This window comes from Mustelus asterias, chromosome 11 (genome assembly GCF_964213995.1).
Source record: "Mustelus asterias chromosome 11, sMusAst1.hap1.1, whole genome shotgun sequence".
Classification (NCBI taxonomy): Eukaryota; Metazoa; Chordata; class Chondrichthyes; order Carcharhiniformes; family Triakidae; genus Mustelus; species Mustelus asterias.
In genome coordinates, this window is record NC_135811.1 from 82,682,550 (window position 1) to 82,696,890 (window position 14,341).

The 14,341-nt window shown below is 46.2% G+C and overlaps 1 protein-coding gene across 1 annotated transcript in view; it reads right to left on the minus strand.

Annotated features, from left to right (window-relative positions):
* Window positions 1-8,975, minus strand: part of LOC144500958 (BMP and activin membrane-bound inhibitor homolog) — a 47,328-nt gene extending 38,353 nt beyond the window's left edge. Inside the window, exon 1 of the mRNA XM_078224455.1 lies at window positions 8,577-8,975. Within this exon, the coding sequence (XP_078080581.1) occupies window positions 8,577-8,652 (76 nt within the window). The 5' untranslated portion in view covers window positions 8,653-8,975. The remainder of the gene's footprint in view (window positions 1-8,576) is intronic.
* Window positions 8,976-14,341: the final 5,366 nt, after the last annotated feature.

The window sequence follows — 14,341 nt, forward strand, 5'->3', positions numbered from 1 at the left end:
TGATTTGATCTGATTTATTATTGTCACGTTTATTGGGATACAGTGAAATATATTGTTTCTTGCGCGATATACAGACAAAAACATACTGTTCATAGAGTACATAGGGGAGAAGGAAAGGGGAGGGTTCAGAATATAGCGTAACATTATGAGAGAGTTTACGAGTTAGAGTACAGTTTTAAAAGCATAGAATGAGAGTAAAAGATAGAATTAAAGGGTATACTGGGGACAAGAAGTCACCTCGCTTCAGCCCCATCAATTGATAGCAGACACCAGACCCACCGAACTGTGCATTTGATACAATCTGCTGCTGGGAAAGATTCGAAGAAAGAACGTCAATATCGCTGTTGCAAAATAATTACGTTGGGCGGGATTTTCTGCCCACACTCACCCCGAAACCGGAAAATCCCGCCCAAGGTCAACGGACCGTTCCATGCTCCGATTCCCATGGCGGGCAGAACGGGAGTGTCTACTCGTGTTGGATATTCTACACAACCTCATAAGCTTCACTGACAAAACTGTCCAGTTGGCCCAGGGAACATCTGGATCGTGACTCAGAACTCAGTATAAATGGAAGTATCTTCAGAGGCTGTCTTAGGGTCCAGTGATTGGCAGCCAGCTTAACTTTATATCTGACCCACGCTATGCCTGACTTGGAAGTGCTTCGTGTCAACTAATGTAAATAATGAAAATGCTTTTGTTTCCCAGTCAGTGAAATATTTAATCTTGATGGGCACAGAATTCCACAATTATAGGCAGTAAAGTAATACAAAGTGTAGTCGATATGAGTAAAATAAACAAACTGCAGTATCGGGCTTGCATAGGAGTTCTCCTCCTGGTTCCACATCGAATTAGTCCACTGCCAGTCCACCAATATATCCCGCCTCTTCCACCTTCCCCACCTCCTCCCAGGTTTACCCCTGGCCCCGGAATAGGGCGAAACTGGTACAGTCCCAAGAGACGAGATACACTGGGGTGACTGATTAACCTGTAATCTGCCTATTTATACTGTTGAGTCCCGATGACAGATTTATTTCAATCATTGGACCTTTCTCTTCTAAAGCTTTGCTGGATTTGTGCTTATTTTGGGGGTGCCAAGTTGTTCAGGCCCCTTAATGTTCTTTACAAAAGAGGATCCTGTGGTGGTAGGGGAGAGAGGAGCGAGGGGTTAATGCAGTCAATGGGAGCGAGAGGGGAGAGGGGAGCGAGGGGTTAATGAAGTCAATGGGAGCGAGAGGGGAGCGAGGGGTTAATGAAGTCAATGGGAGCGAGAGGGGAGCGAGGGGTTAATGAAGTCACTGGGAGCGATAGGAGAGAGGGGAGCAAGGGGTTAATGAAGTCAATGGCAGGAGAATCAGCCATGTTTTCATGGAGTGGGACTGATGAGTAAAATGGTCCTTTATTTGTTCCGCAGAAGTTTCTAAAACGATTACACCACAATAACTGGACGGCATCCATGTTCTTTCTGGTTAATTTTTTCCTATTTCTTTTTCCCCTAGTTATTTTTAGTCCTATTTTACCAATAGTGGCTGCACGTCACTATCCAGTGACTCATGACTAAGGCAACTGGGCAAAATACAGATAACCATCTCTGAGTGAGCAATAATTAGTCCCCTGAGTGGAACAAAAAGGTACATTACCGTGACTTCCATTAAATATTTTAACTTGAAGCCTTTTGTCTCTTGCCATTTCTCCCTCATGTCCTTTCTTGTTTCAGACAAAGGCCTGGCATATTCCAATTCCGTCGACCTATTAAACTGAATGGCCAGGAGATCTTGAGCTGGCAAGGAGAAAAACTGAAAATCCTGGCTGCCATCTTTGTGTTCAGAAAAGGGCAGAAGAGTTTCAAGTTTCTAGGTGTTCAGATCATCAACAATCTGTCTTTGTCCTTCCACGCCGACGCTCCAGTTAAGAAAGCCCACCAATGCCTCTACTTTCTCAGAAGGCTAAGGGAATTCGGCATATCCACTATGACTCGCACCAACTTTTACAGAAGCACCACAAAAAGCATCCTTTCCGAATGTATCACAGCTTGCTATGGCTCTTGCCTTGACCAAGACCGCAAGAAACTACAAAGGGTCATGAACGAAGCCCAGTCCATCACGCAAACCAACCTCCTATCCATTGGCTCCGTCTATATTTCCCGCTGCCTCGGGAAAGCAGCCAGCATAATCAAGGACCCCACGCACCCCAGATAGACTCTTTTCCACCTTCTTCCATCAGGAAAAAGATACAAAAGTCAGAGAACACGTATCAACCGACTCACGAACACCTTCTTCCCCGCTGCCATCAGATGTTTGAATGGTCCTATCATATATTAAGCAGATCTTTCTCTTCCCCCGATCTGTAACTACAACAGTGTATTCAGCACCCTCTCCTTTCCTTCTCCCCTATGTTCTCTATGAATGGTATGCTTTGCCTGTATAGCGCACAGGAAATAATACTTTTCAATGTGTCCTGATACATGTGACAATAATAAATCAAATCAATGATCACCTCACAGATGTGTGCCAACACCATTCTCCAATCTGTGGGTGGGAAGTTGATCAGCCATTTTGGTTCTCCCTCTCCAAGGAGAAATGCTGGGTCTTCCATTCAATGGCCGTGTTGAATAGCTGCTGAGTCACTGCGAGGGGAAATAAAGAGTACAATTCTCTGGCCTAATTATCCACTGGCCAATGACCTGCCACACTCACACACTGAGTTTCAATTTCACTTACATGACTTTTATTTCCAGTTTTCTTCTCCTGAACACTTTGGATGCTATCAAGTACAGAGGACCAGAGGGACCTTGGGTTGAAGGTCTAAAGATCCTTAAAGGCAGGCAGATAAGGTGGTTAAGAAGACATATGGGATACTTCCCTTTATTAGTTGAACCGTAGAATATAAGGGCAGGGAAGTTGTGATGGAGCTGTGTAAAATGCTCAGTAAGCCACAGCTAGAGTACTGTGTACAGTTCTGGTCGCCACACTATAGGAAAGATGTGATGCATTAGAAAGAGTGCAGCGAAGATTCACCAGGATGCTGCCTGGGCTGGAGAATTTCAGCTATGAGGAGAGGCTGGTTAGGCTGAGTTGTTTTCCTTAGAGCAGAGAAGGCTGAGGGGGGACCTGATTGAAGTGTACAAAATGATGAGGGGCACAGATGGGATAGGATAGCTAGGAAGAAACATTTCCCCTTGGTAGAGGGATCAATAACCAGGGGGCATAGATTTAAGATCAGGGACTGGAGATTTAGAGGGGATTTGAGGAAAACCCCTTTCACCCAGAGGGTGGTGGGTATCTGGAACTCACTGCCTGAAAGGGTGATAGAGACGGAAACCCTCACGACATTTAAGATGCGTTTCAGAAAATGAGTACTTGGCACGCGACAGATTTGGTAGGTACTTGATGGCCAACACAGACGCGATGGGCCAAATGGCCTCTTGCTCTGCTGTAAAACTCATTAACTCATACTGAAGTACAGCAATATGGGCATAACTCAATCTTTAAATTTCATTCCCAAATTATTCATTATAAGAGTTCAATAATTATGATGAAAAGATTCTCCTGTTCATTGTTAAAAGGGAAGTCAGGCAGCACGGTGGCACAGTGGTTAGCACTGCTGCCTCACAGCGCCAGAGTCCCAGGTTCAACTCTGGCCTTGGGCCACTGTCTGTGCGGAATCTGCATGTTCTCCCCGTGTCTGTGTGGGTTTCCTCCCACAGTCCAAAGATGTGCAGGTTAGGTTGATTGGCCATACGAAATTGACCCTAGAGTCAGGGGCATCAGCAGGGTAAATGCGGAGGGTTGCAGGAGTAGGGCCTGGATGGGATTGTGGTTGGTGCGGACTCGATAAAGTTTATTTATTAGTCACAAGTAAGGCTTACATCAACACTGCAATGAAGTTACTGTGAAATTCCCCTAGTTGCCACACTATGGCGCCTGTTCGGGTCAATACATCTAACCAGGACATCTTTCAGATTGTGTGAGGAAACTGGAGCACCCGGAGGAAACCCACACAGACACGGGGAGAACGTGCAAACTCCACACAGACAGTGACCCAAGCCGGGAATCAAACTCCGGTCCCTGGCGCTGTGAGGCAGAAGTGCTAAGCACTGTGTCACCGTGCCGTCCCCTGCCAAATGACCTCGTTCTGTACTATAGAGATTCTATGAAGTGGTGAGTGTGAATTAAAATCTTTTTCCACTGAACTTCACTACATAAGAGCTTTTAGCACACAAGTATTAATCTTGATATTTCTTCCTTCTATTACTGTTGTCGGCACAGACAAAGCTACTTATTGACAATTGTGTTCTATTTTAATCCAGTCTTGTCCTTTGGGTTTGGTGCACTGTGTTATTGATGCTGCACCTTCCTGCATTGTCCCCACCCACACTGCACTGCACTGACCTATACTGCACCCTCCTGCGCTGTAACCTGCTGCACCATCGACACTACCTGTCCGCAATCGCATAGGTGTAGAACCTACTCCTTGGGCTGAGTATTTTGCCCATCGGGCGCACGCACTCAGCAGACCCAGGGCACGAAACATGGTCCCGGCAGCAAACAGCGCCAGGGCGCAATTTCACACTGGCCGGCCAATTAACTTCATTGTTCATTTCAGCCCCAGATGAGTAAATTGATTTGTCTCAGTCAGATCAATTAATGGCCAATCGACAGCCAGCCGGCCAGTGTGAAAGCCGCTCTGGGAAAGGCTGAGCGCTGCCAGGGAGAGTGGGCACTGAGAGAAGTGAGGGTGCGGGCTGGTGCTTCCAACGTGCTGCCTCCCCCAGGGGGGCAGCCGCTGCGGAGCTGTCTCAGCAGAGCTGTGAGAAACAAATATGGACGGAAAAGCTATGCCACGAGTGTCTGGGCGGCACAATCACACACAGACCACAGTACCCAGGCACATTTCTTAATTTTGAGCACTGCCCTGGATCAAGGTTGCAGCTTAAAGGTTGCCGCCTTGCCAATCAGCCTGCCTGCCAACCATAAAGGCAAATGGGCAAGCTAAAATTCCTGTTCATTGATGTTTTCATCTTCATATTGGCTTCTTGATTGTCAGCGGATGCGCTTCTGACTTTCGTGCGTGCTTGCTTACCAAGATAGAGCGCAAAAGCGCAATGATATCTGGGCACGCGCCCGACACCTTGTACACTTTCACGTGCTTCCGGGTCAGATGCATGCCCCGAACCCATGGGCTCAAAATTCTGACCCTAGTTTTGTGCCAACATTGCTCTGGATTCCTCCACTAATGGGTGTCTGTGACAGTCTAGATTAAACCCTTGCTGCTCGAAGGCACCCACCTCCATTCCATGGCTCTTCCATCCCCACATCATGGTTGAAATGCAGAAGTAATAGTGTGGCCAATTACAGATGCAAAGAAAAGGAAACAAAGACCAACTTTTAAAATGGCAATAATGTGAATGTGAGCAGATAATTTAACTGGGATTGTGACGGACAGGAGTATAATATTAATCAGCTCCAAATGAGACAAGGGAGTGGGAGGATAATTTTCCCTACAGTGATTAGGAATGAAATGCTAGCTAAAGCAGTAAAAATTGTTCAGTACTTTTGAAACATTGAAGAAAATATGATGTGGAGATGCCGGCATTGGACTGGAGTGGGCACAGTAAGAAGTTTCACAACACCAGGTTAAAGTCCAACAGGTTTATTTGGAATCACGAGCTTTCGGAGCGCTGCTCCAGGAGCAGTGCTCCGAAAGCTTGTGGTTCCAAATAAACCTGTTGGACTTTAACCTCGTGTTGTGAAACTTCTTGAATAAAATAGTTAGGAACAGGAGCAAAAGTCATATGGATCAATGCAGGTCAAAGTGATTAGATGCTGTGTAGAACACTTTAACTGTTGGGACCTTGGAAATGGGCAATTGTGTGTGAAAATAAATGAGTGGGCGAAGCTCGTGTGTGTGAATGGTCTTGTGATAAGAATGGAGATGAGCGGCCAGAGCCTTTTTGCTGTTGGACACTGCATTAGACCCTGGTGCAACAATACAGAGCATTGGAAATGCAGCATGCTCGCTGCCTGCCGTGCAACTTCACAGCTTTAATTAAAACATAGTCACAACTCGTGGTTGATTGTGCTGCAAAAAGTGAGAGCCCCTTTCACTGTTCTGATCCCGTAAAGCGGGCTCTCAACTTGTGCGATGCCCGATGCAGCCAGATGTTGCGCGTGCATTCCAGAAACTGGACAAACATGGTCAGTGTCAGGAAAGCCTATTTTTGTTACTTCCAGACCACACAAGCGCAGAGAAGTCCCCACAGCTTTGGGAGTCAAGATCAGCAGCTTTCTGGTTGGAAGGCAACTCACTGAGCTACCTCTTGGAATTGTTGTTTCATTTTATTTTCCCCAGAAGATGCAAGTTAGTTAGGAAAACAAACTTTCTTATTCTCACCAGCATCGAATCACATGTTCTCAAACTAGATATTACAATCAATTTTCCACAGTCTCTGAGTTCATTGGGGGTTAAGGATCTCATTTACTGAAATTTTTTGATTATATATCTTTACCCTGCATGTTTCACAGAGGGAACAGTTGATAAATCACCGGTAGACTAGATACAAGAACTTACAGTTACTTAAGGACTGCGCAGCTCTACAAATGGGTAACTTGAAACTTTATTGTTAGTCTGTATTGTACCAACTCACGAGGAAAGTTAGACATCACAGCTAAATGTACAGCTTTTATATAAACTGAAATGAAATATAGCTTTTCAAATTGTTTTGTTCAAAGGCACCACTACGGTTAACAAATTGGAGAAGGCAATGGGGAATTTATAGTCCTCAGAGTGGGGAGAGAGTGGGAACATGCACTATCCCAAATAAAATGGGAATCCGTCCTCTTGCTCCAACCTGCCCCCACCACGAGTACCTGTGCCTATGATCCAATAATGCATTTTCAAATATACAACGCTATAGATGTAGGAAATGTTTTCAGCATGCACTTAAATAATGCCTTTGTAGAAAAATGACGCGCAGCACTTCACAGGAACACAATGAGAAACCAAAGGGTGTCAAGTCAAGGAAGGAGATATGGGATAAAGGTCGGGGGGTCCAAATGTTTGGTCTGAAAGGTGAGTTTGAGGAAGAGAGGGGGCTACAGCAAGCGCCAATGAGGAGCCGAATTGCTTTGTGCATCAGAATTAACGGGGATGTTGTAGTGAGCACTACAAGTCTCAAAGTCTTAACGTGTTCCTGCAGAGCTATTTTCATAGAATCCCTACAGTGCAGGAGGAGGCCATTCGGCCCATGAGTCTGCACCAACCACAATCCCACCCAGGCCCTATCTCCATAACCCACATATTTACCATTCTAGTCCCCCCTGACACTAAAGGGCAATTTAACATGACTAATCAACCTAACCCGCACGCCTTTGGACTGTGGGAGGAAACTGGAGCATCTGGAGGAAACCCAGGTAGACACAGGGAGAATGTGCAAACTCCACGCAGGCAACGACCTGAGCCAGGAATCGAACCCAGGTCCTTGGTGCTGTGAGACAGCAGTGCTAACCACTGTGCCACTTTGCCATAGCTTAACAAAGCTGTTTAAAAATAAGCATGTTTTCATTAATCTGCTGCAGGTAATTTCACATAAATGTGTTCAACATTAGTGTGCAAATATCACAGCGTGCAGTTTCTGAGCTGCTATTAATGATGATAAGGGGGAGGAGGACCTGGTGGATAAGTAGCTGAAATAGGAAACATTAATAGTTCGTGTTTTTGACTCAATTTTGTCCGCACGCTTTGTCAACTTGTTTATAACAATGACTGACCCCGAGACAACCCCTTTCATCAGATCATTGCCAGCCTGCCTGGCTTAACGCGGGTCATTGGAAAGAGTTTGAATTAGTGAGGCTTTCATCTGTAACAAATTAGGACCATTCCAGATTTCCTTGGAGAAGCAGTCGCAGTTAATAAAGTGAAGAATGAAATTTATAAAGAGTTGGATTTCAGTTTCCTAGTTTGAGTGGAGAAAAGTTGAAGAAATAAAAACACATCAAGTAAAACAGAGGTTGGGGGGTGGCGGGGGGATTGTGGTTGTAGTTTGAAAAGGGTCCTTTTGTTCTAATTTGCCCCCCAAGAACCTTTGGCAAATATTCTCATGCAATTAGTGGAGTTCAAACTCTTCTTGGTCAATAATCTAATCGTGGTTTTTTTTTTAGTTCCACACTCCAGAAAACTCACTCAACCTTCATTAGTGAGTTTCCACAGCGAGTCCCTGTCACAATTCATCCCATCCTGCACTCCCTAATCACTGAACAGCGAGCTAACGCCGCAAGTCTGATGAAGCCACCGGCAGTTCAAATGTGTACTGTCACGTTACACTCCACAGTATAGACAAATATTCGTTCAAGCAACGGAACCTCTATATTCTACTATACATTCTCACTTCAGCTAAAGAAAGTGCGATACGAGACAAAAATTAAAAGTGCAGACCCAGAAGAAATTGAATTATTCAAACTTTAAGCTGACAAAATACATGTTTTTTTTACAACTTTAAATTAAAGAGAGGTTGTTTGCTGAAATGTGTTCGGTAGGAGAGATTAGACACTTCAATGTTACATGACAGTCAGAGCACTTGCCTTTGGTGAACAGGATAATAAGGACACATAATTCCAACTGCAGCCACACAGCTATCGAGTTTGGATGGCGATGCATTGATCAAGTTCAGGTCACTTGGCTCCCAGTTCACTGCACTTTTATCCAGTCTCAGGAGAGCCTTAGTCCCCAGCAAGAAACCCATGTAAACACCAGCTCCACTTTTATTCTCAACTCTTTTTTTCCCTCCTCTAAGTCACACAACTTTTTTTTTCTCTCTCTATTATCTCTTTGTTTCTTCCCGCTGAAAGTCTGGCTATTTGTCACGCCAGAGCATTTGCGATCAACAGTGCAGCAGATCCACGAGTGATGCTAATGATGATGTCGAGAGAAGTTCACCTAGAAATAGCCCATCTTCCCGATACTTGTAACTGTGCAGCAACAGCAGTAGCAGCGAGTGGGAGCTCCCCTAAACTTCCTGCTCTCGCATTGGAAGCTCTGTGCTGCCCCCTCCCTTTAAAGATCAGCTCTGCTCATAACTTGACACTCAGCCGCTTTATAGCCAGCGCTATAGAAAGGACAGGCAGATCACACACAGGACATTATCACATCTCCCAGGAGGTCTAAAGACAGTGAGTTACTCTGCTGGGGCTGGTTAGGTGGACTGGTCCCGTGCTCAATTACCTCTTAGTGTCCCAAAGGTGTGCAGGAGGAAGGCATGGTGGCACAGTGGTTAGCACTGCTGCCTCACAGTGCCAGGGACCTGGGTTCAATTCCTGACTTGGGTCATTGTGCAGAGTCTGTATGTTCACCCTGTGTCTGCGTGGGTTTCCTCCGGGTGCTCCAGTTTCCTCCCAAAGATGTGTGGGTTAGGTTGATTGGCCACACTAGTGTCCCAAGATATGTAGTTTCGGGGGTAAGTATGTGGGGTTATGAGGATAGGGCCTGGGTAAGATGGTCTATCAGAGAGTCAGTGCAGACTCAATGGGCTGAATGGTCTCTGCAGGATTCTATGCAAAAACAGCAAGCAGGAAACTCTGCTTTAACTATGGAATTTTAAGTGTCTTCTGTAGACAAGCCTTTTCTGAGAGGCTGGTTAGCATCAAAGGGAAAGCCGCATTTCACCCGAGTATTCTGTGGGACAGCCGATCTCAGCCCCAAGCTCGGAAGTCTAATCAGCCAGGACTCCCACTGTGGATGATCCAGTGACCCTCGCTGCAAAGTGAATGAGAATTGGATGTCGAGTGTGAATAGGATTTGAATGGGGTGTGATGCCCCCTGTGACTGAATAGGTTGCCAGTGTTCACAAATAATATGGAAGATGAAACGTGAGGAACCGTTCCCTAAAACAAATAAACACCTTTGGAGGGAAACTGAAGAAGCATAAACTAAATGTGATTTATTTGTCTAAAACGAGAAACATTTTTTTGCTGGTTCCCTCTCGCCTCCTCACGGAATCCCTACAGCGCAGAAGACCATTTGGCCCATTGAGTCCGCACTGGCTCTCCGACAGAGCATCCCACCCAGGCTCTATCCCTGTAACCCACATATTTACCCCACTAATCCCCCTAACCCACACATCCTGTGACTCCAAGGGGCAATTTAGCATGGTCAATCAACTTAACCTGAAAATCTTTGGACTGTGGGAGGAAACCGGCGCACCCGGAGCAAACTCATGCAGACACAGGGAGAAGGTGAAAACTACACACAGACAGTATCTTTCCTTCCTTTTCCCAACCCTTCATGCTGACACTATAGTTAAGAAAGCCCACCAACGCCTCTACTTTCTCAGAAGACTAAGGAAATTTGGCATGTCAGCTGTGACTCTCACCAACTTTTACAGATGCATCATAGAAAGCATTCTTTCTGGCTATATCACAGCTATGGCTCCTGCTCTGCCCAAGATTGCAAGAAACTACAAAGGGTCGTGAATGTAGCCCAAATCATCACGCAATCCAGCCTCCCATCCATTGACTCTGTCTACACTTCCCGCTGCCTTGGCAAAGCAGCCAGCATAATTAAGGACCCCACGCACCCCGGACATTCTCTCTTCCACCTTCTTTTGTCAGAAAAAAGATACAGAAGTCTGAGGTCACGTACCAACCGACTCAAGATTATGGTGTTGAAGGCTGAGTTGTAGTCAATAAATAGGAGTCTGACGTAGGTGTCTTTGTTACCTAGGTGTTCCAAGGTTAATGTAGGGCCAGGGACATGGCATCTGCTGTGGACCTGTTGTGGTAAGCACAGTAAGTAGTCTCACAATACCAGGGTAAAGCCCAACAGGTTTATTTGGTAGCATGAGCTTTCGGAGTGTTGCCCCTTCATCTGAAGGGGCAGTGCTCCGAAAGCTCGTGCTACCAAATAAACCTGTTGGGCTTTAACCTGGTGTTGTGAGACTTCTTACTGTGCCTGCCACAGTCCAATGCTGGCATCTCCACATCATGACCTATTGTGGTGATAGGCAAACTGTAGTGGATCCAGGCAATCTGGGAGGCTGGAACTGATTCATGCCATGACTAACCTTTTGAAGCACTTCATAATGATGGATGTCAGAGCCACCGGCCGATGGTCATTAAGGCACGATGCCTGGCTTTTCTTTGGTACCAGGGTGATGGTTGTCTTCTTGAAGCTGGTAGGGACCTCAGATTATTATAAAGAGAGGTTGAAGATGTCTATGAATACCCCCCGCCAGGTAATCCGTGCAGGATCTGAGTGCTCGTCCGGTTACCCCATCCGGGCCAGTTGCTTTCCGAGGGTTGATTTTTGAGAAGCTACTCTGACGTCTGCAATGGTGACCTCGGATACAGGTTCATCCGAGGCTTCCAGGCTGGAGGGAGTGCTCTCGCTGGCCTCTTGCTCAAAACGGGAGTAGAATGCGTTGAGCTCATTGGGGAGGGGTGCAATGATGCCAGCGATTTTACCTGCCCAGAGTGGCACAATCTGTAATTTAAAGGGCTGATTTCCCTCCAGAATTTGATTATGGAATGATTCATCGCATTGAGAAAACTACGAATTCAGAATTTGGCCGAAACAGAATACTTTTTGCACCGATTCTTTCTTTTCTGTATGGTTGTATTTTGCTTGCTTTGAACATTTGGGCTGGAATTTTTCAGCCATTTACACTGGTGGCATTCTCCAGTCCCGCTGCAGAGAATGGGGATTTGGCTGAGCGCCAAATTCTCCGTCCTCGCTGGCAGCAGCGGGGACGGGGCGTGAGCTACTGGAGAATTCCAGCCTTTATGTTCTCGGCTTGGAATTAGTGAAAACATATTCAGTTGAACACCTGGCGAATAGTTTCAGCTTATAAGTACGGATGACACTTTTCCATTTAAAATTCACGGGATGATTCTCCCAAAATGCGCCGATCTGTCAGCGCCAATCTCCCAATCGCTGGCCAGCTCGATTTCTGGCTAACCCCTCATTGTTGTCCCTCCGAGCCCCCCACGGCCCAATCGCTGGCTCCACAAACCTGTCTGGGTTGACACCCCACCCTATCCGCCCCTGGCCCGCCTCGATACCCTCCATCCCACCCCCCCGGCAACCCCAATCGCCCAATCTCACTTCCCCCCCACAAAGGCAGCCCTGACCACCCCTCCCCCTCCCCCCCGCAGTCCCGACATTCCCCCCCCCACCCCTCCCCCCAGCAGGCTGACCACACCCACCCCGATGCCCAATGGGCAGTGCCACTTTGCCCCTTGGGCATTGCCATTTTGCCCTTTGGGCAGTGCCAGAGGCCAGGTTGGCATTGCCAAGGTGGCAATGCCCAGGGGGGCACCCCCCATTACCCCTGACCCTCTGGGTGGGCCTCGATTCCCCCCTTCACTCCAGCGAGGTCAGGCTGCCAGTTCCCCGCAAGTGGGGAGCTATAGTAAACCCCGCTGGAGTGAACCACTGGTGGCGGGGGGGGATAAATAAACTATGCAGCTCCACATCGATTTCTGACGCAAGCTAATGACATTGGAAATCCAGCTGCTGGAGACTCGCGAAGGCCGTGGAGCCGAGTGGGGAGCCTGCGGAACGGCCTCCGCTTGAGTCTCCCGACCCACTGCGCTACAAAAGCAGTGCAGCGGGCTGGGAGAATCGCCCCCCATATATCTGAAAGTTAAGTTTAAGATAGCATGGATCTTTTAAAGGGATGCAGTATTTTTCTCTGTTATGGCATTCACTGATCTTTATTGTGTATTATCACTAGACAAGAAACCCAGAAACTCAGCTAATGTTCTGGGGACGCGGGCCATGGCCGATGGTGGAATTTGAATTCAATAAAAAATATCAGGAATTAAGAATCTACTGATGACCATGAAACCATTGTCGATTGTAAGAAAAACCCATCTAGTTCACTAATGTCCTTTAGGAAAGGAAATCTGCCATCCTTACCTGGTCTAGCCTACAGGTGACTCCAGAGCCACAGCAATGTGGTTGACAGAGAGGCGATGGCCTAGTGGTATTGTTTCTGGATTATTAATCCAGAACTCAACAAATGTTCTGGGGACCTGGGTTCGAATCCTGCAATTTGTTCGAATTTGAATTCAATGAAAAAAATCTGGAATTTAGAATCTACTGGCAAACATGAAACCATTGTCATTAAAACCCCATTTGGTTCACTAAGGTTCTTTCGGGATGGAAAACTGCCGTCCTTACCTGGTCTGGCCTACATGTGACTCCAGAGCCACAGCAATGTGGTTGACTCTCAACTGCCTTCTGAACAAGAGCAACTAGGGATGGGCGATAAATGCTGGCCAGCCAGCGACGCCCATGTCCCATGAATGAATATGAAAATATATATACATCTTTTTAATCATCAATCTTTTAATATTTACTAATTAATCTTCTATGGTGTTGTGCAGATGGATTCACTACCATGTGTAGCCTACAGGTGAAGCAGGGTTGGAAGACAGGGGTCATTTGGGCCAGAGTTTTGCTGATGCAATTCAGTCCCCATTTTAAAAATCACACATGATTTGTATTTAACTTGCTGATTTAAGCATCAAAACTTACATAAGACGAGAAGCAAACAAGTGGAATTAGAAATAGCTAGGAGATGCTAAACTGAAGCATTTAGAGCCACTAATGGTAGAGGGTGCAACTTATCGACATGGGAAATTTACATTCTAAATGTGGGCATAGGGATTCATAATGTAAAACGATGACAGAAAGTGCTGTAGAGATGCACCTTTCCATCTTTAATAAAAAGGTAATGCAGGAATGATTTTGTGAATGAATGAGTGCCATTCACTGTGCATTTCAGAATATCATGAATACACTGCTGGTGATGCGTTGTCCATTCATAAAATTGGGTATTTATGTATTGCTGCAATTTTTTTTGGAGCACAATTTTTATTCACTGATGATGATAAATTTGTTTTAAAAATGGCCTGAAAACACAAGTCCATTACTGTCCACTTACCAAGAAAGTGACCTATAAATGAGCCACTTCCAGGGCTTTGACAAAACAGTTAAAGTTTATTTATTAGTGTCACGAGTAGGCTTAGATTAAACACTGCAATGAAGTTACTGTGAAAATCCCCGAGTCTTAGAAGAAATCTTAGAAACCCTACAGCACAGAAAGAGGCCATTCAGCCCATCGAGTCTGCACCGGCCACAATCCCACCCCAGGCCCTACCCCCTTATCCCTAGATATTTACCCACTAATCCCTCTAACCTATGCATCCCAGGACACTAAGGGCAATTTTTTAGCATGGCCAATCAACCTAACCCGCACATCTTTGGACTGTGGGAGGAAACCGGAGCACCCGGAGGAAACCCACGCAGACACGAGGAGAATGTGCAAACTCCACACAGACAGTGA